General features: G+C 41.0%; 2 protein-coding genes across 2 annotated transcripts in view; one reads left to right on the top strand and one right to left on the bottom strand.

Annotated features, from left to right (window-relative positions):
• The window catches only part of ENO4 (enolase 4), a 43,012-nt gene extending 20,242 nt beyond the window's left edge, over positions 1-22,770 (bottom strand). Inside the window, exons 1-7 of the mRNA XM_053583828.1 lie at positions 22,205-22,770; positions 17,734-17,862; positions 16,754-16,944; positions 12,947-13,092; positions 4,338-4,507; positions 4,111-4,242; positions 2,552-2,605 (exon numbers count right to left, since the gene is read on the bottom strand). Coding sequence (XP_053439803.1) covers positions 2,552-2,605; positions 4,111-4,242; positions 4,338-4,507; positions 12,947-13,092; positions 16,754-16,944; positions 17,734-17,862; positions 22,205-22,669 — 1,287 coding nt within the window. The 5' untranslated portion in view covers positions 22,670-22,770. The remainder of the gene's footprint in view (positions 1-2,551; positions 2,606-4,110; positions 4,243-4,337; positions 4,508-12,946; positions 13,093-16,753; positions 16,945-17,733; positions 17,863-22,204) is intronic.
• Positions 22,237-25,926, top strand: part of HSPA12A (heat shock protein family A (Hsp70) member 12A) — a 167,231-nt gene continuing 163,541 nt past the window's right edge. The window contains exon 1 of the mRNA XM_053583829.1: positions 22,237-22,370. Coding sequence (XP_053439804.1) covers positions 22,368-22,370 — 3 coding nt within the window. The 5' untranslated portion in view covers positions 22,237-22,367. The remainder of the gene's footprint in view (positions 22,371-25,926) is intronic.

Genomic DNA, 25,926 nt, shown 5'->3' with positions numbered 1-25,926 from the left:
GGGCCAGACTTTCTGGGTTTAAATCTTACCTCAAGCACCTACTATACCAATTAGACACTGGATACGTTAATTTAACTGTGCTGCATTTGAGTTTCTTAATCTATACAATAGGGATAATAATAGTACCTACCTATAGAGTTAGAAGATTAAATGAGTTAAAATAATAAAACGCTCAGCCTAATTCTTAGTTAACTCAAAAATTACTTGTGGATTATTAATACTACAAGAAGAGAGAGTACCTGATTAAACAAGGAACACAAAACAAAAGCCTTGAGAAGGCTCCCTCAACCTTGGCACTATTGGCACTTTGGTCTGGATAATTCCTTGTTGGGGGGGGCTGCCCTGGACATTGAGGGATGTTCAGTAGCACCCCTGATCCCTGCTTACTAGATGCTGTTAAAACCCCTCCCTCCAGGTTGAGACAACTTAAAATATCTCCAGATTTGCCAAATGTCTCGTGTAGGCAAAATTACCTTAGAAAACAACAGACTTATACGTTTTACTACATCAAATTGAAAAAAAAAAATCTGTGTAACTCCATAAAATACAGTTACAAGGCAAGCAACATGATAGAGGGAAATATACCTAAGATATATGAAGGATTAAGTCTCCTTATGTAAAGAATTCCTTAGATACCAATCAAAGATAAATACCTCAATAAAAGGGCCAAGAAATAAGGCAATTTGCAGGATGATTTGTACAGAATTTTTATATTATTTTAAACAAAGTGCTTTTGTATATGTGTATAAATATAATAATAAAGAAGGCTGGAAGGACATACTAGATTTTTAACAGTAGTTATCTCCAGAGAAGGGGATGGTATTGAGGATGGTAGCTGGTATGGGGGTTGCTGGATCTACCAGTATTTGAATTTTCCCAAGAACTTTTATGAGCTATTTATATAAATGAAAAATAAATAAAACATTTAAAAAATCAGGGCAAGGCATAGTGGCTAACACCTATAATTCTAGTATTTTGGGAGGCTGAGGTAGGAGGATCGCTTGAGACCAGGAATTTGAGATCAGCCTGGACAATAGCCAGACCCCATCTCTACAAATAATTTAAAAATTAGCCAGATGCAGTGGTGGTGCACACCTGTAGTCCCAGTTACCTGGGAGACTGAGGCAGGAGGATTGTTTGAGCCCAGGAGTTTGAGGTTGCAATAAGTTATAATCACACCACTATACTCCAACCCGAGAAACAGAGAGAGATCCTGTCTCAAAAAAACAAAACATTGAAAAGTCAGGATGAATTGCAGAATGCTCAAATATTCTGAATTTCCTAGTATTTTAATCTTGATTTCTTCCACCTGCTCTGACCAACACAAAGTATGGCTTACTGTCTTGCCAGCTCCTGCTGGCAGCACGTTCCACTATCTTAAACTCATTTACTCCTCACGGTCACCCTCATGACACGGGTACTTGAGATAATGTAAGGTACTTGTTAACTCAGGATGGAGTTTTTTCATTTTATAGATGAGGAACCTGATACAGAGAGGTTATGTAATTGGCCCAGGGTCACAGAGTTATAAGTGAAAAAGCAGAGTTAACTTGTCCAAGGTTGAGTCTGTACACGCTGGTTATCCAGAAAAGAAACTGGCCTCCTAGCGCCATGAGAACCAACACCAGCCTGGTGCTTAAAGTAATTCCAATCAACTACAAAAACCCAGCCACTCCCTGTCCTCTCATGGCAGGGGAGAGGCTGGTATCCTCCGCTTGCAGTCACACTGTGCACTGACAAAGAGTTAGAACCCAAATTCCTACATGTTCTACTGCTACTGAATCCTGGCCCCCTCCTTCTGGGTCCCATCCTTCTGCTTCCTAATCATGCAGCTTAAAAGCCCCAGGTTAAATGCAAGGTGGGGTCCTGGATTTAATCCTACAACAGAAAAAGAACTCGAAGTGGAAAAACCAGTGAAATTTGAATACAATCTGGAGTTTAGTTACTGGTAATGTACCATTTTGGTTTCTCAGTTTTGACAACTGTCTAAAGAAATTTAGACCAACCTTAACATTGGAACACGGTCTTTGATCTTTGTAACTTTTCTGTAAATGTTTTATATATATATATGAAAAGCCCCACAGACAAGGATTGGGTCTCTCTCCTGCCTTCGGCCCTGTCATATCACTGTGCACCACCCCAGAGGGACAACCAGTGACTTGTGCACCTGCTTCTGTGACTCCCCCCAAGAGGGCTGCTCAGCCAAGGGTCGTTGTTTGCCCAACCCCAGGATTGTAACACAGGCATGAGAGTCTGTGCCTTTACTTCACCAAACTGCCCTCACATCCTAGGATCCAAATCCTTTCAGTGTAAATTCTAAGGCATGATCTCAGCACAGAGCCAGCTGCCTCAGAAATTGAAAGGAGATTAAGTATGATTAGAAACTGGATCCATAGCCAATGAGGAGATACATATACTTGGTTCATATGAGAAACCCAAAGCAAAGAAATACATTTCGTATCAATGACAATAGTGATTTAATTCCAAATGAACTACAAGTTGGATGCTAGAGGGTGTAGGTAACCAGATACCACAAAATCTTTTTACATACCGTTTCAGTGACTTTGATAATATTTTTATGAATTTCCATAAGCATCTCCACACCCTGTAAGTAGAATAACCATGATCTTCCACAATTGCAGTCTGGAATAAAAACCTGTATCATGTGTGGCTATTTCTTACTCAGAATATTTATAGAGTCTTTTGTTAAGTCACCCCGGTCAGTGAATGATGTGATCTACAGGCCAGAAGAGTAAATGTTAATCCTCAGCGCCAGCTTTCCCTAGGGTGCCTGTGAATAAGAGGCCTTCTGCCTCCCTAGCCTCTCTCCATTGTTTGGAACTGAATCAGGCTCCATTGGCTGAATCAGGTCTTCATTCTCTTTCATGGTTCTTGACCCACCTGGACAGCCTTCCTACAATATACATATCACAGGTCACTAAGGCAGTAGGTATTAGAGGGGCATAAATCCACTGTCACTTAAAAAGTAGGAATGTGGGTTCTGATGAGGACAACTGCATACCAAGACCGAAAGTGGCGTGCCTAGTGCTCTTGTACCCAAATGGTACCCAATGTCGTACCCAAATGGCTCGACAGATATTAACCAAAGGAGAGGTCTCGATAGCAGGGTCTGAATATGATCTGACAGATGGTAAGCCACATGTAAATCCTAGTCTTCTCCAACAGATAAGTCATGAGGTAATAATTACTTAAAAAGAATTCTTTATAAAGAAATCATCTTGAAAAAACGTTTTTTAAACTGATTTCCAGTAAGATAAAATATCACTCAATTTATTACTGGAAAAACAGTATATTTTTTTGAAAAACATCCACTATAGAACTTGAACCTTCAGTTCTCCCCAATGCCTAAGGAGTAGAATATTTCACAAAGAATTTAAGATTTTTTTTTGCAGTTTTTGGCTGGGGCTGCGTTTGAAACCCACCACCTCCACGGGCCGGTACCCTACCCCTTTGAGCCACAGGTGCCACCCTTCACAAAGAATTTAAAGAGGTGTGTAGACTCTTTCAGGGCACTGAAGACAGCACAGACACTGCACATGTCTGAATGGGGAAGACATTCCCAATGCAACTTGGGATTCTTTCATTCTATAAATATGTGCTAAATGTTACTTGTGTGCCAGGCAATCTGCTAGGCCTGGAGTTCTTCCTTAATAGAGTGGGCTGCTAGGAAAGTGCCAGCTTCCACTTGCTATTGCCATAGTGTTGGGTGCAGAGTAAATAAAGATGTCCCAACTCCCCCAAATAATAACCTCCCGGCACTGTCAAGGCCTGCAGTGACTCCCCCAAATAACAACCTCCCCACACTGTCAAGGCCTGCAGTGACTCCCCCAAATAACAACCTCCCCGCACTGTCAAGGCCTGCAGTGACTCCTCCATAGCTTCTCTGTGAGTCAGAGCATGAGTCAATTCTGCAATGAACCAGACATCTAAGGTTGGTCTAAATTTCTTCCCTTTTCCTAAAAATTTTTTTTTCTCATTTTATCTTTAATTCCTTCTCCCTTGGTGTCACAAGGGAGCTGCACTAAAAACACATCAATGATGGGGTTATCTTTTTTTTTAGAAAAAGTAATTTGAGATAACGTAAGGTACTTGTGTAGCTGTTAATTGAGGATGGGGTATACAAATCACTTCTTTCATTAGATTTAGCTTCCCAGGTGATGACTTCCCGCAGCTGACCAGAGTTACCATCAGCAGAGGCATAGTTAGCGTTAATGGCTGTTCCTGCAATAGGGAGAAAGCAAGGGAAAATGAGAAATATGGTTCGTTCGCATGGAGATCCTCGTGCCTCCTTGTAATGGAATATCACAGATACTAACCTGATTGTGCTTCAGTAGTGCAATAGTTAAATACAGAGGATTATTGCCCAGCACGGCACTGGTTTTGGCAACAGCTAGTGACACGGCTCCTATGGCCATGCTGCCACAGAGTACAGGTTCAACGGGTTCTGCTGGTAGAATGGGCTTCTCTGTAATATTATTGTTCCTCCCTGGAGGGAAAAATATTGAGAATAACCCTGTGTTTTCAAATGCTTTACTTACAAATGGGAAGGTCCCCTTCCACCCACAAGAGGTTTTCTGTTTGATTTCACCTGTGAAACTCAAATCTTTAACCATGGATTTTGCCTCTCTCAGAAATTCTATCTAGGCCATTCAGTATTAACTCCTCCAACAATCATAAGGTAGATATTCTTACCCTATATTCACATATAAGTAAACAATAGCTAAATGAATTTAAGAGACTTCCCCTGTGTGTAACAGAAAGTGGACAAAGAGGATTGAATCATCTGTGGATTCCAAATCCCTGCTTTTCTCTATATTCCACGGGAGCTGCTGCATACCCAACGTTCTCTGCCTTTCTTGCTCATCTCAAACCAATTCCTTGTTCTTTGTTGTTTATGATCTTTAGAAATGCCTTCCAAATCAACCATCCACCCAGAATCCTTACCCATCTTTCACTGTAACATTTTCTCAGCCACACTGTTTGATCGGCTACCGTGGGGTTCACCATAAATCTCCAGTATTCCTCTTGTCTTTTCCCCCACAGCTGCTGATGTGGTTGAAGTGCCCACTAGAGATAAGGTATGTAAGTACTTCACATGTAAGAAGTGCTTTTAGCAAACACCTGTCACCTTCTCATTCTTCAAGTTACAGAGTTTTGTTTTAACAAGTGAAATTGCACTAATTTGCATTCATCACTGTAGCCATGCACACTTGTACCTACCAGGCAACCTCCCGGCACCCACCCTCCTCTCTTCACCCCTCCAACTCTCCATTGTTTCCATGATTCCATACTGTTTTTATGTGTACACATTATTTTGTTCCCAATTATAAGTGAGAACATGTGGTATTTGACTTTCCGTATCTGAGTTGTTGCACTGAAGATAATGGCCTCCAGTTCTATATATGTTGCTTAGCAAAAGACATGATTTCATTTTTTATGGATGAATATTTTATTGTGTATATATACACTGCACTTAATTTATCAATCTTCTGTCGATGGACACATAGGTTGATTTCATATCTTTGCCATTGTAAATACTGCTATGAAAAACATATAAGTACAGGTTATCTTTATAATACACAGTAGAAACTCAATGTTGAGTTTGACCACACAAAGGACTGTAACAAACTGGTCAACATATGGAGGAACATAAGGAACTAGGCCTATTATACTGATATGTACAAATGGTGCGTGTCTGGTCTGTGAAAATTCGGTCACCTTAAGGAGGTGGTCAATGTCGGGAGGTGGTCACCTATGGAGGTTCTATAGTATTGATTTGTTTTCCTTTGGGTGGATACCCAGTGGTGGGATTGCTGGATTGTATTGCAGTTTTATTTTTAGTTCTTTGAGAATCTCCATACTGTTTTCTGTAGAGATTGCACTAATTTACATTCCTACCAACAGTGCATAAGAATTCCCTTTTCTCAGCATCCTTACCACATCTGTTATTTTTTGTCTTTTTAATAATAGCCATTCTGATTGGTAGAAGATAATTGTGCTTTTAATTTGCATTTTTCTGATGATTAGTGATGTTGAACATTTCTTCATATGCTTCCCAGCCATTTGTTTGTCTTCTTTTGAAAAATGTCCTTAGACATGAACATTTTTAATGGGGTTATTTGGTTTTTATTGTTGTTTGAGTTCCCTGTATAATTTGGATGTTAGTCCCCTGTCAAATTAATAGGTTGCAAATATTTTCTTCCACTCTGCAGGTTGTTGGTCCACTCTGCTGATTATTTCTTTTGCCATGCAGAAGCTTTGTAGTTTAAGTTAAGTCCTATTTGTCTATTTTTGTATCTGCTGCCTGTGCTGTTGAGGTCTTAGTCATGAATTCATTGCCTACATCAGTGATTTTTCACTGGTGTGCCACGGCACACTGGTGTACTGTGAGAGGATCTTAGGTGTGACATGGAAATTTTAAAATATCATTAATTAAATTATTGTCAAAAGAAGTTCAAAGCACAGTAATATATTCTTTTTTTTTTACTTTTTTTAATCAACATAATTATTTTAAGTGTGCTGCCGAAGTTTAACTATAGGTTCAAGTGTCCTGTGAGATAAAAAAGGTTGAAAAACACTGGCATAAACCAATGGCCAGTAGAGTTTTTCCTAGATTTTCTTCTAGTATTTTTGTAATTTAGGGCCTTATGTTTAAGCCTTGAATCCATTTTGAGTTGATTTCTGTATATGGAGAGAGATAGTAGTCCAGTTTCATTCTTCTGCATATGGCAATTCAATTTTCCCAGCACCATTTATTGAAAGGAGTATCATTTCCTCAGTGTATGTTGTTGACTTTGTCAAAGATTTGTCAAAGTTATAAGTATGTAGCTTTATTTCAGGGTTCTCTATTCTGCTCCACTGATCTAAGTGTCTGTCTTTATACCACTACCACGTCTTGTAGTAGAATTTGAAATCAGGTCTTTAGCTGTATGAAGCTGTGAGTTAGACAGAACATGAACCTCCAGCTAATTTTTTCCCTCCTCAAAATTGATTTGGCTATTCCAGCTCTTTTTTGGTTACAAATGAACTTTAGAATTGTTTTTTTCTAATTCTGAAGAAAAAAAAATTGGCATTTTGCTTTGAACCTATGGATTGCTTTGGGCACTATGGTAATTTTAATGATATTAATTCTTCAGATCCACAAGCATGGGGTGCTGTTCCATTTGTTTGTGTCATCTACAATTTCTTTCATCAGTGTTTTGTAGTTTTCCTTGTAGACATCTTTCACCTTCTTGGTTAAACATATTCCTAGGTATTTTGTTTTATTTTGTAGCTATTATAAATGAGATTACCTTCTTGGTTTGGCTTCCAGCTAGAATGTTATTGGTATATAAAAATGCTACTGATCTCTATACATTGACTTTGTATCCTGAAATTTTACTGAATTCATTTATCAAATCTTAGAGTTTTTTTGTGAAGTTTTTAAATATAAGCTCTTTTTATCACCAAATGGAGATAATTTGACTTCCTCTTTTCCAGTTTGGATGCCTATTTTCTCTTCACTGATTTGTCTGTTGAGGACTTCTAGTACCATGTTGAGTAAGGGTGGTGAAAGTGGACGTCCTTGTCTTGTTCCAGTTCTTAGGGGAAATGCTTTCAACTTTTCCCCACTAAGTAAGATTTGGCTGTAAATTTCTCATATATGGTCTTTATTATTTTGGAGTACGTTCCTTCTATGCCTAGTGTGTTGGGAGTTTTTGTCATGAATGGGTACTAAATTTTATCAAGCTCTTTTTCTGTATCTCACGAGCTGACCGTATGGTTTTTGTCCTGAATTCTGTTGATGTGATATATCACATTTATTGTTTTGCATATGTTGAACCATCATTGCATTCTTGGTATAAAACCCACTTAATCGTGGTGTGTTATCCTTTTGATGTGCTGTTGGATTCAATATGATAGTATTTTGTTGAAGATTTTTGCATCTGTGTTCAGCAGAGATACTGCTCTATATTTTTTTGTTGTAGTGTTCTTGCCTGGGTGACACTGGCCTTGGAGAATGAGGAAAAATTCCTTCCTTGTCTTCTGGAAGTAGTTTTGGGACAATTAGTGTTAGTTCTTTATAGGTCTGGTAGAATTTGGCTGTGAATCTGGTGCCAGGCTTCTTTTGTTGGGAGATTTTTTTTATTGTTGAGTCAATCTCCGCATTCATTATTGATTTGTTTAGGAGTGCCTATTTCTTCTGAGTTCAATCTCTGGAGGTTTTATATTTCTAGGATTTATAATTTATCCATTTCCTCCAGCTTATATGGTTTGTAAGTGTATTGTTGTTGATAATAGTCCCTGATAATCTTTTGTATTTCTGATTTTGTTTATTTGTATCTTCTCTCTTCTTGGCTAGTCTGGCTAGTGGTTTATCATTTTGCTCTTTTTGAAGAACCAACTTTTAGTTTTATTAATCCTTTATATTGTTTTTTTTTGGGGGGGGTGGGTGTTTCTATTTCATTTAGTTCCATTCTGATCTTTGTTATTTCTTTTCTTCTGCTAACTTTGGGTTTGGTTTGTTCTTGTTTTTCTAGTTCCTCGAGGTGTAATTTTAGGTTGTTAGTGATGTTCCTACTTTTTTGATGTAGACATTTAATGCTATAGCTTCTCTGTTAGCATTGCTTTTGCTGTAGCCAACAGGTTTTGGTATGTTGTGTTTTCATTTTTATTTGCTTCAAACATGTTTAAACTTCTGTCTTAATTTGTTTCCACGTATTTGTATAATTTCCAGAGTTTTCATTTTGATTTCTAGCTTTATTCCACTGGGATCTGAGAAGATACCTGATTATGATTTTGATTTCTAAAATCCTTTAAAACTTCTTCTGAAGCCTAACGTGTGGTCTATTTTGGAGAATGACCCATGTGCTGATGAAAAGAATGTATATTCAGTAGTTGCTGAGTAGACTGTTCTATAAATATCTGTTAAGTACATTTGGTCTAAAGCCCAACTTAAGTCCACTATTTCTTTTTTAATTTTCTGTCTCAATGATCTGTCTAGTGTTGTGACTGAGGTTTTGGTATCCCCCACTATTACTGTGTTGCTCTCTGTCTCTTTAGGTCTCGTAATATTTGTTTTGTAAGTCTGGGTGCTCCAATGTTGGGTGCATATTTAGGATTGTTATATCTTTTTGCTGAATTGATCCCTTTAATTATTATATAATGGCTTTTTTTGTTCTTTTTTTACTCCTTTTGATTTAGAGGCTATTTTATCTAATATAAGTATAGCTACTCCTTCCTTTTGGTTGCCATTTGTTTGGAGTATCTTTTTCCATCCCTTTACTTTCATTCTATATGTGTTTTTATGGATAAGGCGAGTTTCTTTCTTTCTTTCTTTCTTTTTAGAGATAGAGTCTCATTTTGTTGCCCTCGGTAGAGTGCCGTGGTGTCACAGCTCACAGCAACCTCCAGCTCTTGGGCTTAAGTGATTCTCTTGACTCAGCTTCCCGAGTAGCTGGGATTACAGGCGCTCGCCACAACGCCCAGCTATTTTTTTTGTTTGTTTGTTTTTGTTGTTGTAGCAGTTTGGCAGGGGCTGGGTTCGAACCCACCACCCTCAGTATATGGGGCTGGCCCCCTACTCACTGAGCCATAGGTGCCGCCCAAGGTGAGTTTTCTCATAGCAACATAGAATTGGATCTTGTTTTCATCTATTCTGCCAATCTGTATATTTTAAATGGATCATTTAATCCATTTATATTCAAGGTTAAAATTGTTTGTTATGTGAGGCTCTATGCCTATAACATTTGTTACTGTTACCTAATTGTTTCATACTTTCTTTTTTTTTTTGTTTACTGAAATTATGTCACATTGCCACTGACTATTCTCTTCCTCCTTTGTGTGATTGTATACGACCTGTGCGTTTTATATCTTTGTGTGTTTTCATGGTGGTGAATATTGACCTTTCATTTCCATGTTTAAGACCCTATAAGCATTTCTTGTAGGACCATTCTGATGAATTCTCTCAGTATTTGATTGTCTTAAGAAAGACTTTATTTCTGGATGGTGTCTGTGGCTCAGTGATTAGGGTGCTGACCCCATGTATCAAAGGTGGCGAGTTCAAACCTGGTCCCAGCCAAACTGCAACAAAAAATAGCCGGGCATTGTGGTAGGTGCCTGTAGTCCCAGCTACTCGGGAGGCTGAGGCAGGAAAATCAGCTAAGCCCAGCAGTTGGAGGTTGCTGTGAGCTGTGACACCACGGCACTCTACTGAGGGTGATAAAGTGAGACTCTGTCTCTAAAAGAAAAAGAAAGACTTTATTTCTATTTCATTTATAAAACTCATTCTGGCAGGATATAAAATTCTTGGCTGTCAGATTTATTTATTTATTTTTTCTTTCAGTCCTTAGAAAATGCTATCCTATTTTCTTCTGGCTTATAAAGTGTCTGCTGAGAATTCCACTGTTTGTCTGATGGGGTTTCCTTAATAGGTGACTATTTGCTGTTTTCTTGCTAATTTTAAAATTGTTTCTTTCACTTTGACTTTAGTCATTCTGGTTATAATATGCCATCCTTTTTCCAATGTATTTGCCTCATGATCACTGAGCCTCCTGTATCTACATGTATAACTAACTCTCTTCTTAGAGTTAGAAGTCTTCATCAACTATTTTATTGATTTCTAAACATTTTATCTTCTCTTCCCCTTCAGGATTACCAATAATTCATAAATTTTATTCATCGTTTTATGTGGTCCCAAACACCTTTGTTCACTCTTTTTTATTATTTTTACTTTTATGTTTCTTTTATTCTTTTTATTTTTGTCTGACCAGATTATTTCAAAAGACTTTTCTTCAAGTTCTGAGATTCTTCTGTTAGTCTATTGTTGAGAGTTTCAAATGTATTTTGTATTTCCTTCAGTGACTTTTTTAGTTCAAAATTTCTGTTTTTATAAGATACCCATCACTTTGCTAAACTTCTTACTCATATCCTGAATTGATTTTCTGATTTCTTTACATTCAGGTTTTTAGGTTTCTCTTTAATTTCATTTGTCTTTAAAAGCATATTTTGAATTCTTTATCTGGCATTTTGAGGAACTCTTTTTGACTGGAATCCATTGATGGACAATTGTTGTTATCCTTTGGAGGTGTTATATTTCTTTGCTTTTTCACATTTCCTGTGTGCTTTTGTGCATCTGATGTAGCAGTCATTTATTCCAAATTTTTGCTACTGCTTTTATAGGGAATAATTTTTGCTGACAATGTATATAGATTGTTGGTTGAGTAGGACACTTTGGCTTTGACTTTGGGTGACTACAGTAGTATGATCTTTTTGACAGTACACAGGGTCTGTGGTATCTGTGATTTCCTTTGTGGCTTAGACAGTTATTAGATAAGTCTGTGGTGAAATTTTGCTGGAGGAGCTGAGTGATGGAAGCAGTGGGCAAAGTCACTTGCTTTTAGGCTCTAAAGCAGCTTATGCTGGCTCTGGTGTTAGTGAGTCCTAGAGGGCTAATTCTTAAGTTTCCAGGTAGCTTACTCCCAAGCTAGTAGTGGGCAGGTCTTTGAGCAGGTTCTCAGGCTCCTGGGAAGCTCATGTGATATGAGTGTTGGCAGTAGCAATGATGGAGCCACCTGCTAGAACCGAAGCAGTCCATGTTTGTGACAGCTGCAGCTAGTGACCCAGAACTTAGTCCATGGTGGGGCTCAGCCCACTGTTAAACTCTCAAAAGGGCACTTGCTGTGGGCCTGCCATCAGAGGCAAGCAGCATAGGTAAGAAACTGCGGGGAATGTGGTCTACCTGAGTCTATCTCACAGCAGGCCACAGGGTATTGTGTTAGGTGTGTATAGGAGACCTTGGGTTCTCCTGTCCCTCCTTAGCCAGGCTGCAGCTCTGTCAGCTTGAACTCAGCCTGAGGGTGGGACAAAGCCCAGAATTAAACTCTCAAAGTGGCACATCTTTATTTGCAAAGAATACCAGAGAGGGAGGAGGCCCTTCCAAACAGGCAGCGTGGGCAGAACCTGTGGGGGATGCAGTTCATTCACATCTTGGTCTCACAGCAGCCTGTTGCAAAGGGGTAGGTATTGTTTTAGGTACGCAAAAGTGAATTCCTTAAGTTCCAGGTTCTATCAGTAAAGAAGAATCACCAAATGAATATCCATTGCTGGTCTCTCCCTATAACTCAGTAGTGGTCATTCTTCCCACCCAAGGGAAGACTGGTCAAATATAATTGTTTTGCCTTGGGCATTTCTCTTTTCCTTTCTGGGCCTCAGGATGTGCTTCTACAAAATAAAGGACCTTTTCTCCTTTGGTCCCTGCCTGTTTCTGGTGCTTGCTCACTCAGTGGAAGGTACATTTATTGGATGTTTGGTTTGCGCCTGACATCATGCTGGACTTGGGCAATGGCAGGTTGAACAATGCATGATTTGTGCCCTCAAGGAGATGCTCTAATGCAATAGACATAGAAAACACTGCTGCAATGCTAGGAACAGCTCCAGAATTAACATACTGGAGAGGTTGAGGGTAGTAATCTGTCGGAAGGCATGGAGCAACTGGCAGATTGAAGCAATAACTACAATTACTCGCTTTAAAATAATAAGGTTTTCTAAAGAAAATGTTTATTTCTGTTACATAGGACTGAGGAAACGTTGTCCATAAACGAAGGATATAAAAACTCTTTAAAGTATGTGTATGGAGTACCTTTTTCATTTTTTGATTAGCTAATGGAAATTAAGGGAGATGAGAGGTCTCCCATGCCATCCCAACCCCACTGCAGCCCCTACATTCCATTATTCAATGCACTTTATTTAATATATGCTCATTTCTAGATGAGACATATCATTTTATAGCAGCTTTGAGTGAGGAAGTGGCATGGAGAATGGACAGCTTTCAGCTGGAAGCCAAACCTGGGTCCATAGCAAACGGACCCAGAAAGACAGTCCAGCCTCAGCCCTTCTTCCTCACACATTTGTTACTAAGAGTGCTGTAAGAAGCTAAACCACTAACCTTGCCTTTGTCCTTTTTTTTTGGTAGGAGGTGGGGGAGGGAGTGGTGGTGTTGGAGATTGAGGTGAAGGCACAGGTAAGTCTTCCAGGCACTTTTCCAATTCTTTTCTCTCCTTGTCTTCTTGTACTTTATTTGCAAAGAATATCCTTAATGGCAAGAAAATATGGCTTTTACAATGGAATATTGAAGAACAGCACTCTGTAATTCTGTTATGTTTTAGAGCCGACCCAAATATGGTTCAATAAGTAACTCTGCTTTTTATCTACTTAAGAACAAATCAGATTCAAAAATAATGATGCTGTTATAAAACTGTGTTAAGAACTGAAATTTATGTTGCCATAGAAATAAATGTTAAAAGATTTCAGGTGACAATTTTTAAAAATATTGAAGACTTGTTTGTATTTTCAAAGTTAAATTTAAAGATATACTTTGACTAAGGGATACTGGATTTTCTTTTGTATAAATGACCATCAGAAAACAAGTGCATCTAAAATAAACAGTGAAATATAGCATGACGTGGAGGACTTACTTTCTTTTTCTTTTTCTGGGGGAGGAGGGGTTTGCTTAAAATGAATACTTTGAAAAAACTTAGGGAAAGCCCACTTAGGTACATTTACATAAAATGTCAAATAAAATAAAAAGATGACGCTTAAATCTTCCATAGACAAAAAAATAAGCAAACAAACCACAAAGACTCAGGAATCAGATTTGCATCATATTTGTTAATAATCCAGATGCCAGTGGGGCAATGCTTTTAAAGTATGGGGCAACATATACTCAGCTAAACTCTCAAACATAAAGGCAAATTATAGACATTCCATGTAAGAACTTAAAAACTTTACATCCTACATACCCTTTCTCATCCTTGCTTTTATTTTTTTGAGACAGAGTCTCTTTACATAGCCCTCAGTAGAGTCCTGTGGGGTCACAGCTCATAGCAACCTCTAACTCTTGGACTTAAGTGATTCCCTTGCCTCAGCCTCCTGGGTAGCTGGGACTACAGGCACCTGCCACAATGCCTGGCTATCGTCCATGCTTTTAAAAAATATAATCCAGCAAATCAAGAAAGAAGAGGACATGGAATCCAGAAACAGGAGAACAAGGAAGTCTTCATGGCATCTCTGTAGCAGCTCTAGAGAGGAAGCAGGTTTTGGGAGGGAAAACTCCAGGAAAAAAGGAATGCAATAAAATAGAAGGTGTGATGGAGAGCTTGAGAAAAAAACCTAAGGAAAGGACAATTAGCAGATAAGGCCAAAAATATATATTAGCAGCACTGAGGAACTCCAAGAAAACCAAAAACTGAAAAACTATTTTAAAAAGTGTTTTGTTTTTTTTTTACAACACCATCCAAATCTGAAGCAAACTAAAATGTGATATGAAGGTCGCTACTAAAGTTTTCAGACAGACTGTGTGATGATCCACCTTACTTCACCTCTAAGAATTACAGCCAACAGAGTCCTTTCAGAGTCACCTCAGCAGGTTTCAACTTGCTTAGCTTACCGGTGCTGCTGGGAGGGCTCGTTTGCTTCCATCTACATGGTACTAAGTTGGCAGCAGCTACGGAGCTGGGAAGAGAGCACTTTTGCAGGATGATTTTCTATGATTTTAAAAGTGGGCTAAATGAGTCTCAAAGCCTGAAGTGTTTGCAACAGGTTTTCAGAGGCCTTGCTCCTTCCTGTGCAATAATTTTTCAGTGGTTTCAAGAATTTAGAAGAGACTGAACTTCACTGAAAGATGAGGAGAGGAATGGACTACAGTGACTGAGGAAAACATTGATGCTGTGGGAAAAGTAGTTTGAGAAAACAATAGGATGATATCCAAGGCCGCTGAGGTGGCACTACAGATTGCATCATTGGCACTGTGCAAAATCTTGCACGATTATCTTCAAGTCAGAACAGTTTCATCCCAATGGGCGCCTCACACTTTGACAGATGAGCAAAAGGGCATTCGTTTTGAATGGTGCAAAGAAATGCTGGTGAGATTTGAAGGAGGCAAATCTAGAAGCCTTTCTGACATCATTACTAGAGATGAAACCTGGATTTACTAGTTTGATCCACAGAATAAGTGTCAGTTGACAGTGTGGATTTTTTTCCTGATGAAAATCCACCAATAAAAGTGAAGCAGCTCCCAAGTGCTGGAAAGAAAATGGTGGCAACTTTCTTCAAAAGTGGCCATGTTGTCACTGTTCCTTGGAAGGAACAAAGGACTGTTACTGCTCAGTGGGGCATAACAGTATACCTACCAAAAGTTTTGGGGAAGCTTCAGGAACAGTAGCCAAAGAGCTACAGGGGACTATCTTGCACCATGACAGTGTATCCGCCCGTACAGCCAACATCACCATTCAGTTCCTGGAGTCCATAGAGGTTAAACTGATGACTCATCAACCCTACAGTCCTGACCTGGTCCCATGTTATTATTTCTGTTCCTTACAGTAAAAACTGCATACGCAGAAGAAGGTTCACCAGCCCTGAAGAAGCTGTTCACAACTATGAAAGTGAGCTCAGAACCCTTGAAGCAAATGAATGGAAAGAGTGTTTTCAAGAATACAAAAGTACATAGAATGTCATGGCAATTATTTTGAGAAAATACAGCAGTCAGAATGATTTTGTTTCTTGATTTTTGTGTATCTCAAAACTTTTGTAGTGTCCACTGTATTATCCACAATCAAGCACATGATAAAGCTTAAGGGAAGAGAATCCAGGTGGCCTTCCTTTGGCCAATAGGGTGTGACATTGGTCCTGTACAAAGAAAAAGGGATTTCTTTTTTTTTTTTTGAGACAGAGTCTCAAGCTGTCGCCCTGGGTACAGTGCCATGGCATCACAGCTCACAGCAACCTCAGACTCCTGGGCTTAAGCAATTCTCCTGTCTCAGCCTCCCAGGCAGCTGGGACCACAGGTCCCCACCACGACACCCGGCCATTTTTTTGTTGCAGTTGTCATTGTCGTCTAGCTGGCCCGGGCTGGGTTTGGACCTGGCTCCCTTGGTGTATGTGGCTGGTGCCGTAACCACTGTGCTACAGATGCCAAGCCAGAAAAAGGGATTTCTAACCTATTATTTAGTCAGGTATTGAACAATACTTACAAAGCCCTGGTAAATGCTTCCCTGATTTTCAAATAGTAAGAGTCAACCTATGGACAAATTATGGAAGACTTGGTTGTGGCTGGAAGACAGAATGTAAGTGTCAGCTGTTGTGACTACATAAAGGGTATGAAAAGCTCACAGGCAGTATATGAGGGGAGGAGAGGAGGGAAAGAACATCTCTGGATTCTCCTTTCTTTTGAGACAGAGTCTCACTGTGTTGCCCTGGGTAGAGTGCCATGGCATCACAGCTCACAGCAACCTCCAACTCTAGGGCTTAAGTGATTCCCTTGCCTCAGCCTCCCAAGTAGCTGGGACTACAGGTGCCAGCCACAATGCCTGGCTATTTTTTGTAGTTGTCACTGTGGCAGGCCCGGGCTGGATTCGAACCCGCCAGCTCCAGTGTATGTGGCTGGCGCCCTTAGCCGCTGAGCTATAGGCGCTGAACCTCTGGATTCTTTTTCTGAGAAGCTTTTTACTTAATCTAAGAAACATTCAATGCGTGAAAAGAGAACAAAAATTTTATGTAGCCTTATATAGTAAGATTTTAATAACAGGATTTCAGAAGAAAAACATTTTATGCTACATGTTGCTGATTTCACATATGCTTCTTAAACTGAATTCCCAAGTTGACTGATTTGACAGAAATGTTTTATTGGCAGGTCAAATGGAAAGATCCCAGATGCATATTTATACTTGACATTTATATTTCACAGTGGAAGCTGTACCTGAGCAGGTGATCCACTGCCACCTGGTCGGTGGGTGCAAGGCCGTGAAGCTCGTGGGTGATGGGGCCATTGACCCATTGCACAGCTGTGCTGACCGCACTGGCCCTCTCTGCCTCCTCCGCTTCAGCCAGCTCAGACAAAGCGCTCTCAGGGACTTCAAAGTGACTCGAGATCACCACTGAACATATTTTCTGAAAATTATATAAATATGTTCTACAATTTCTCTACCTCTCACAGGAAATAAGCAATTGAATTAATCTGGCTTTTAATGTGTATGGTATTTTTTCTCACCAATTTCAAGGGGAAAACGAGAATATATAATTTTCTTTGAGATATTTTTATAGCTGTTGAAACACTGTGGAACCCAATTTCATGGAACATTTAAAATTATTAGCTCTTTAAAATACCCTTATAAAAACTCTGCATTGAACTTCATTTTCTATTATTACCTCTCTAATAAATAACTACAAGAATACACACAAATTTAATCATAATTATTCTCTTCCTGAAGACTGTAGGAAAGTTATTTGTAACAAATATGTACCGATTAAAGTAAATTAAAATAAATTGTTAAAACTATTAAAATGAATAATTTTCTTTATTTAGGTCAGTCTATGTATTACAAATCCATATATAAATATATGAATCTATAAATCTCTATAGACTTATAGAACTCATACCATTTGTAATGTCAGAATTTTAAAACTGTTTTTGTTTCATTTTCTTTCTCCATATTGGATCATCTTCAGGTTAGCATATCATGACTGTATCAAAATGATACTTAAACATAATAAAGCCATCATGGTTGATTACATGATTCATGCTTACATAACTACCTATGAATAGCCTGTGTGTTTATATGTACATGTATATTTCACATTGAATTTCAAAACATTAATTTTCTACAGTTTAGACAAGAGTTGCTAGAAAATGCAGTGCGTCTAGGACATATTAAAGAATACATTAAAACTGCCTCATACCTTTCGAAAGTTTTGAATGGTGCAAAATACTTCCACTTGTAGGGTTGGAAGCCCCAGTCCATCCAGTATGTTTTTCCCCACTATTTTGCATATAGTGGGAGGCTTTGCAAGTTTAGAAAAGCAGTTTGCCTTCAACACACACACATATACACAAAAAGAAAAATCATAAAAGTACATCTAATTTATCATCAAAAGGTTATTCAGTTACTCTAGTTTCTACCAAGCCTATCCATGAGTAGCCTTCCTGGTGCTGGGATTAGACTAGCAGCTCTATGGAACATCTCTCCCCTCATGTACTGAGATTTGAATTCAGGCTACTGCTAAGCCTCTGGTACATGGGGCAATCTGTAGTCTTCTGAACTCTCAAGAGAAACTTGTATATATTTCTTAATTTAAAGGCCCTGTGTCACTGTTTAGGAGGCCTTATAGTCAACCCAATTCCCTAAAATATCCATCTTTTCAAGATGCAGAATTCAATTGGTCTCCACAACTCTGGGAAGCATTCAAATTTGAGAGACCTGAAGTGGTCTGATTTTTATTGCTCCAAGCAAGGCATCAGATATTCTAATGGTGAAGACTTATGCAGGGGCTGTATCTCAAACACTATAAGCTCATGCACAGTCCTGTCTCTTCAAAGAGGCTTGTTGGAAACCTCAGTAATAGCAGTTTCACTGGTGTGGACAAGCAGAAGCCATTTGGAAGTAATCCAAGAAAGAGGCTGAAGAAAGAGAATTAAGCTGGGGTAGAAAGCCACTCAAGGAGCCTGCCTGATGCTTCTATGCAGAGGAGTGGAAGGCAGGAGAGCCTGGGAGGAGGGAAAAGTGAAGGTACACCCTCCTCCCTCTCTTTATTATCAGATAGCATTGGGATCCTTGTCTTCATTTAGCAGGCCAGGGCTCTAATCTTAAAGTTCAAAATCTAGTGACTTCAACCTGGACAACGGGTTATCTAAAATGCACAGCAATGTGCTAGTTCAGAGGTGAGGCCTCAAAAGAACCAAAGAAAAAGCTGATTTTCAAAAGCCATCTGTGCATTTTTTTTTTTTTTTATTGTTGGGGATTCATTGAGGGTACAATAAGCCAGGTTACACTGATTGCAATTGTTAGGTAAAGTCCCTCTTGCAATCATGTCTTGCCCCCATAAAGTGTGATACACACCAAGGCCCCACCCCCCTCCCTCCATCCCTCTTTCTGCTTCCCCCCCATAACCTTAATTGTCATTAATTGTCCTCATATCAAAATTGAGTACATAGGATTCATGCTTCTCCATTCTTGTGCCATCTGTGCATTTTAAGCATGGTGATTTATATATTACAAAGTAAGTGCCTAAATGAATTTAGATAGGATGAGGAGAGGAAAAATGTTATTTAGCGTATACTTTGTGTGTCACAATGAGTTCAATTTAACAAGCACCAAACACCTACAATGTGAAACATACTGTGTTAGGAGGGGAAGGGAACTAACATTTTTTTAGTGCTTAATGTGAACTTTCAAGAAGTGACTATCTCGGGTGGTGCCTGTGGCTCAAAGGAGTAGGACACCGGCCCCATATGCCGGAGGTGGCGGGTTCAAACCCAGCCCCGGCCAAAAACTGCAAAAGAAAAAAAAAGTGACTATCTCTTCTTTGTCACTGTCACATACCATAGTGTGTGGCATATACAGGATTCCATAAATTAAATCATGTCTTAATTCCCCATCCCTGGGAATTTTATACATTACGCCATTAAATTCCCAACACAACCCTCTAAGGTAGGTGATTATCATCTCCATTCTACAGATGAACAAACTGAATTCCAGAGAAAATTGTCCAACATCATATAGCCTATTTTTAAATGATCTACTGCTTTGTAACAGATCACCCAAAATTTAGTGGGTTAAACCATTAATTTGCTTATGATTCTGCAGTATGGGCTGCAATCAAGTTGGGAAGTTCTTTTACTGGTCTTACTTGGGATCTCTTATGCTGATATAGTCATCTGGAGGCTAGACTGGGGCCAGAACACCCAACATGTTTTCACCCATAAGTCCAGTGCCTCAGCTGGGCTGGCTGGGCAATCTGTCTTTCTCACACCATATCCCAGAGGCCTTGTATCTCTCTACGTGATCTCTCTCCAGCAGGGTAACTGAGACATCCTCACAGCATGGTGACTAGCTAAAGAGGACAAGCCTCAGTATGCCAGCACTCAGCAAGGGCCTGTTTGTATCATGCTTGCCAAGGTCCTATTGATCAAAGGCAGTTACATGGCCAGGTCCATAGTTGACATGGGAGGGAGGGACTTACATAAGAGTGTTCACATTGGAGGTGTGGTTCACTGGAGGATAGCTACTTAAGTAGCAGAGCTAAGAACCAAACCCAGATCTGCCTGATTTGCAATCTAAAACTCTTTCAATAGCGTGTTAAGATGAAGGAATAAATAGTATTATTATTTCCTACAAGAATCTTCCCCTTGCCTGAATTCCTCTCTTATGTCCTGAAGAAGAAATGGCATTTGAACTGAACACCAGAGGAGGTGTAGAATTTCAACAGGTCGATAAAGGTGGGGAAGTGGAGAGCAGATACCTCAGGTAGAGGGAACAGGATAAGCAACAGAGAAGGAAGTGGGAAACTTCAGGCTTTAGGGTGTATGTAGTCAGTGATCCAGTGTGGAGGAGCAGAGCAGGGAGTGGGAGATGAGGCTGTCACCAGAGGTAGGGCTGTGAGCACTACAAATCACACACATGAAGCCCAGCAAGTCAGGGTCAGTCACTGCAGGTTTCTGAGGAAGAGAGTTATGGTCAGTCTTGAGTATTAGGAACATTGCTAGGATGGACTCAACAGAGGGAGAGACCAGGTAAGAACAGGATGGCCAAAACCAGGGCAATGATGCAGAAAATGAAAAGGAGGTTGCCTTATGGGCTAATGCAATTTCTGAACATGCTTCAAAGACCAAGCCAAAACTTCCCTGGATACTACAGCCTGCAGGGATCCTCCTCCCCTGAGTTCTTATACTAGGAATTTCCTCAGTTTAACACATGATCATATACCACTTTATCTCTTGCTCCAGTTATTTCACAGATCAGTGGCTTTGCCCCCTAACTAAGGTATAAGCTCTCAGAGAGCTGTACAAATTAATGTCCTGGCTACCCAACAGATTGGGAAGAATATTACCCTTTTAGTTGTAGCTTATGCGCCAAGTAGCTGTGATACAAGGGCTTAGTGTCTTTGTAAAATGAGGAATTTAGACTAGATAGCATCTAAGAATTCCTCTAGCAAGAGAGTAGAAAGAGAATGAAGTCAGAGTGAAGCTTCATTGATTCATCCCACAAATAGTTCCTGAGAGTCCACTAGGTACCATGCACTCTGCAGGGAAACAACGCTGGTTTGACTTTTTTCTTCTGTTACTGAGTGCCTTGAGAAAATCGTTTAAATGTCACTGGGCCACAGGTGTTTGTAAAATGGGAATCATAATTTTTACCTCACAGTGGTTCTAAGGATAAAACATCACGCCCTACACCTTTGATGGGCCATGACCGAAAGGAAAAAAACTTCCTGTAGCATCCTCTAGATCAACCACTCCGACAAGATGCGGTTTTGAACCCTTACAGCACGTCCTGCTTCTTCACAGCACCTGCCCTCTGCTTGGTGCGGTCACACCCGCTGCGGGCTTTCCCTACCAGCCCAATTTCACTGGGGTCAGTGTAGTTAGTACTCAAGGATCTGGACGCAGAAAACTCACCTTTGTTTCAACTGCTCATTGCCTAGGGCCACGGTACATTCCAGTTCTCAGAACTGGGCACAGGGACTCAGGTGTTAAGAAAAGTCTCCTGTCCTCAACAGAAGCTCAACAAGCTCCATTGGGAGGCTGCCTCAAAGGATCACAATGCACGTTGGAAATGCTATAGGAACACAGGACCGTTAGTCCAGGGTGCAATGGCAAGGCTTTGGTCTGAACTTGAAGTTCAAGGAAGGGCTGCTCAGGTGGGGGCGGGCATCCAGGCTGAGGAGGGTGCCCAAGCCAAGCAGCGTGGGTGTGAAATCAGAGAGAAATGTGAACGCAGGAGGAGCCAATCAGAGGAGGGTCCAGGGCAGGCTGAGGCCTGACTGTGGAAAATGCCAAGGCATTCATCCTATGGTTAAAGGGGGCTGGCGAAGGTTGGAAAGCAGAGCTAGTGGATTTCAAGGTCTGTGTTTAAAGGGCAGTGAAACCTTTAACTAGGAAGCCCGCCAGGTCCTGCGCTTCCGTCACAGCTCTAAATCCGCCTTGCGCCCTCTTTCCTCTAGCTACTTTCCACCGCTTCTTCCCTTGAGATTCCTTCTCCCCCAAGATTCCTTTTCCACTTCTAGGAGGAATTGCCCTTCGGAACAACCAGGCCCCGAGCCCAGGCCGGCAGCGCGCACGCGCGACTCTGCGGCGCAGGCGCACTGCGTTGCCGCAGCGCGGGGCGGGGGCTGAGGGGCTAGCGGGAGGAGGGTGCTGGTCCCAGGTCCCTACCAGGTGCCCGTAGACGTCGGCAGGCTGGAGGTAGAAGGTGGAGTTGAGTAGCTCTTCCAGCCTGCGGGGAACGTCGTTCTCTCGGTAGTACTCCATCGCCTGCTGCTTCAGCTTCTGCCGCTCCCTAGTGGTCCCTGTTCTGCGGCCGCCGCCTTCTTCCCCCATGGTAGGAGATTTAAGGCTACAGTGGGGTTTAGTCTGGGGGCCCGCGAGCGTCCTCCCTGTCGCTAGGCAACGCAACGAGATCGCGACCCCAGATCTCGCGAGTTCCAGCCCTAGATTCTTTCTGAGGCAAGAGCTGCTCCCTGTTACCTCAACTACGAATGGCTTTTGCTCCCGCCTCCCTTTCCCCTCGGCTTTAGGCCCCGGAGTTGGGCTCCCACACTCCCGAGACTCGCCCTCTCTCCTTTTTTCCCCCCACCAATTTCCTGCGATGATTCTCCAGATGGGGAAGTAGTTAGCCATCTCCTGAAATGCCTTTTGCGGAGGCGTGGAAGCTTTAGCTCTGCCTGCAGCCGGGGACGCTCCGCCTTCTCCGTGACCCCAGGACTCTGGCCATCTGGCCGTCCCCCTTCCCGACTCTCTCCCTCTCGCCCCCAGTTCTTTGCAGTTCGTGAGCTCCTGTGGGATTCAAGAGCAGCCCGTGCCAGGCAGGCTCACTCTGGTGGGGGAGGAATGTAAGAACTCAAGGTCCTTACTGAGCTTTGGAGGTCCCAGGAATTCCTTCAGCCAGTGTTTGTTAACTGCCTCCTCTGAGCTTAGCAGAGTAGGTACACTGTAATGTCCAGGAGAGAAATAGCTCCCTACCCTCCTTGCCTGGAATGTTAGTGGGGATGAATCAATGAAAGGAAAAACCGTTGTGGGCATAAAAAATTGGGGTGAACTTTAAGGGGTGGTTATCGTTTGGACAGGCCTAAGGATGGGAGATGATGCGGAGATGGATGTCCTTGGCTTACATCCCTCTTTCAGAATGCTGCCTACATCCTGCCATTTTAAGTCCAGAGAGCCTGCTTGGCCTCATTACACCAGCCAGGCGTATGCAATTTTAGAATTTCTTAATGTATGCCCTCTGCCCTAGGTATTTCCGCTGCTGTAGGAATGGGCTGCGATGGACAGGATGTTCTTGTTCTGCTCTTGCCTATTTATGTCCCTGACCAAAGCAGATCAAAAGATCTGTGCTGCGCTGTCCTTCTCTGGAAAACATAACCGTGCCTATTCCGCCTGCTTCGCAAGTCTCTTAGAATAAAATGAGAACGTGAGAAAGCACTTTCAATAGATGCACGTATGGCTGTAAATGTATAAAAATATGTGAAGTACTAACACATGTTAACATATAAAGAATTACAAAAACATTTATAGATACTTATATCTTTACCAAAAAAAAAAAAAGGAAAATTAGCTGGGTGTGGTGGCATGTGTCTGTAGTCCTAGCTACTTGGGAGGCTGAGGCAGGAGGATGACTCGAGCCCAGGAATTTGAGGTTTGCAGTTAGCTATAATTGTGCCACCGTACTCCAGCATGGGAGAAAGAGTGAGATCCTATCTAAGGTAAAGCAAAAGAAAACAAAACACATGAAAGTACTGTTATACAAACCCAGACATGTACCTTCTGAGCGTCCTCTGTTTTTTTTTCTGGATCTCAGGATTGTCTCACGGTGTTTGTGATCGATCATCATGGACCTGCCTTACCCTTCTGGCTAGATAGAAGTGGTCGAAGCTAAGTCTGAGTCATGTTCTTATTCACTGTAGAGCTGAGGGGGTGGTGTAGGGGCACAGTTCTCTCTGCTGAATAGGTATTGAATGAACCTTTATACAAAATAAGATGATGCTATTGCTTTTGTTACCATTCCACCTTTGTGCCTTTCCTCATATCCCCCTGGGGGGAAGGCACCTGGTTTTGTATGCACATCCTCGCCTGCCAGCCTCGATTCTCACATTTTCAGAGAAGCCACACTCCACAGTCCAGCTCTCTCCACCAGCGCTTCCTTTCTGAAATTCTTTCCCACTTACAGCCTGGGTCACATCAGCCCTTACGGATGTCTTGATTCATTTGACATTTTTAGTGGAAGACTGAAATTATCCTGGGCTGGGATCACAGTTTCTCGGAGTCTCGCTGTAACCCACTGTACTCTCAAGTTCCGTTTCGTGAGAACAGGCACTTGGTCCACCTTGTTCACTATGGTATACTTGGCATCAGTACATTACCTGGCACAGTAGATAGATGCTCAGTAAATATTCGTTGAATGAATGAATGGGTTTTATACATAATGAATAGTTGATAAATACTTCAAATGTTTTTTAGTTGAGTGAATAAGTACACCAACCTGGCTGGAGCAAAGGGTTTATTTTCAGGAATAATGATAAATACGGATGAAAAAGTAGTCTTAGGTGAGATCATAAAGGGACTAGAATCCCATGCTGAGAGAGGGAAACAGCCACAAATTTCTGAATAGAGGAAGCACAAGATGGAAGTGGTGAAAGTAGTATTGATGTGAGACCCTAAACACTAATGGCAGCAAGAAAAGATGGATGAGAGAATGGGAAGGAACGATGGAAAAGGATTTGGTGATTGTGGGGCCCGGGAAGCAAAGATGACTTCTATAATTGTTACAGTTGACAGACAAGGGATCAATAAGTCATTAGTTATGATGGAGGGAATGTGAGGCATTGGGTTTTAGAAGCATAGAGCTCGAGGAACAAGGTCTGGTATCCCAGAGACGAGGGAGGGCTGAAGATGCCGGTAGAACACACCCAGGTAGAGCTTAAAGTTGAAGTAAAAACAGACCAATCCTCTAGAAAATCTTTGTGAAGAAAGGACCTAAATATTGAGCAAGGAATATATTTCAAACATAGGAGGAGGGCAAGGCGCTGCAACAACAGCAATAACAACAATGAAAAGAGCGTAGAAAAAAGGGGAAAAAATCCAAATTGCAAAGTGGAGGGCGGAGACTTTTGGGAACATGTCAAGAGTATGTGTGTGCAGTTGTATACGGAATAGTCTGAAAGAGGTACATGAGCATGTTGTGTTGTCCTGGGTTGCTGGGGTCAGAGGGAACATTTATTTTCTCCTTCTCACATGTTAGTAGTATCTGATTTTCCTAAAATGAATATATTATTTGTATATATAACTTTGAAAAAGCTCATTAAAAATATTTGAGGGAGGCGGCGCCTGTGATTCAAAGGGGTAGGGCGCCGGCCCCATATGCCGGAGGTGGCGGGTTCAAGCCCAGCCCCAGCCAAAAACTGCAAAAAAAAAAAAAAATTGAGGGAACGATGTTAAGTCAAAGATTATAGGAAGACTGAAGAGTGAGAAGAGGTTATTAGGAACTCATTTCATCTTCTCAAAACTTGAAGGCAAGAAATAGAACTACCATCCCTATCTACTTCTGTCACCCACATAATCAAGTGTTCATTGGATGCCCACCACATGCCAGGTACTGTTGTAGGCACTGGAGAAAGAGCAGTGGATAAAAGCGATGACTTTTCTTCTCTTCATGGCATTTAGGTTCCAATGGCACTTCAATAGCACTTACATCCAAATGAGTCATCAGGATAATAAGCTGAAACAGTACACGTGAAGACATTTTGAAAAGTTGGGTAGACTTTTCTTTAATAGTCTATTGGTGTCAACAGATCCAGAGTAAATAAAACGATTATTCAGGAATATTTCACTTTCTTATTTTCCATAGATATTAAGACACTGGGGTTTTAGCTGTAAAATCC

The sequence above is a fragment of the Nycticebus coucang genome, chromosome 3 (genome assembly GCF_027406575.1).
Source record: "Nycticebus coucang isolate mNycCou1 chromosome 3, mNycCou1.pri, whole genome shotgun sequence".
NCBI classification, from domain to species: domain Eukaryota; kingdom Metazoa; phylum Chordata; class Mammalia; order Primates; family Lorisidae; genus Nycticebus; species Nycticebus coucang.
The sequence above is the reverse complement of the archived record's forward strand: the minus strand, read 5'-3'. Positions and strand labels throughout refer to the sequence as shown.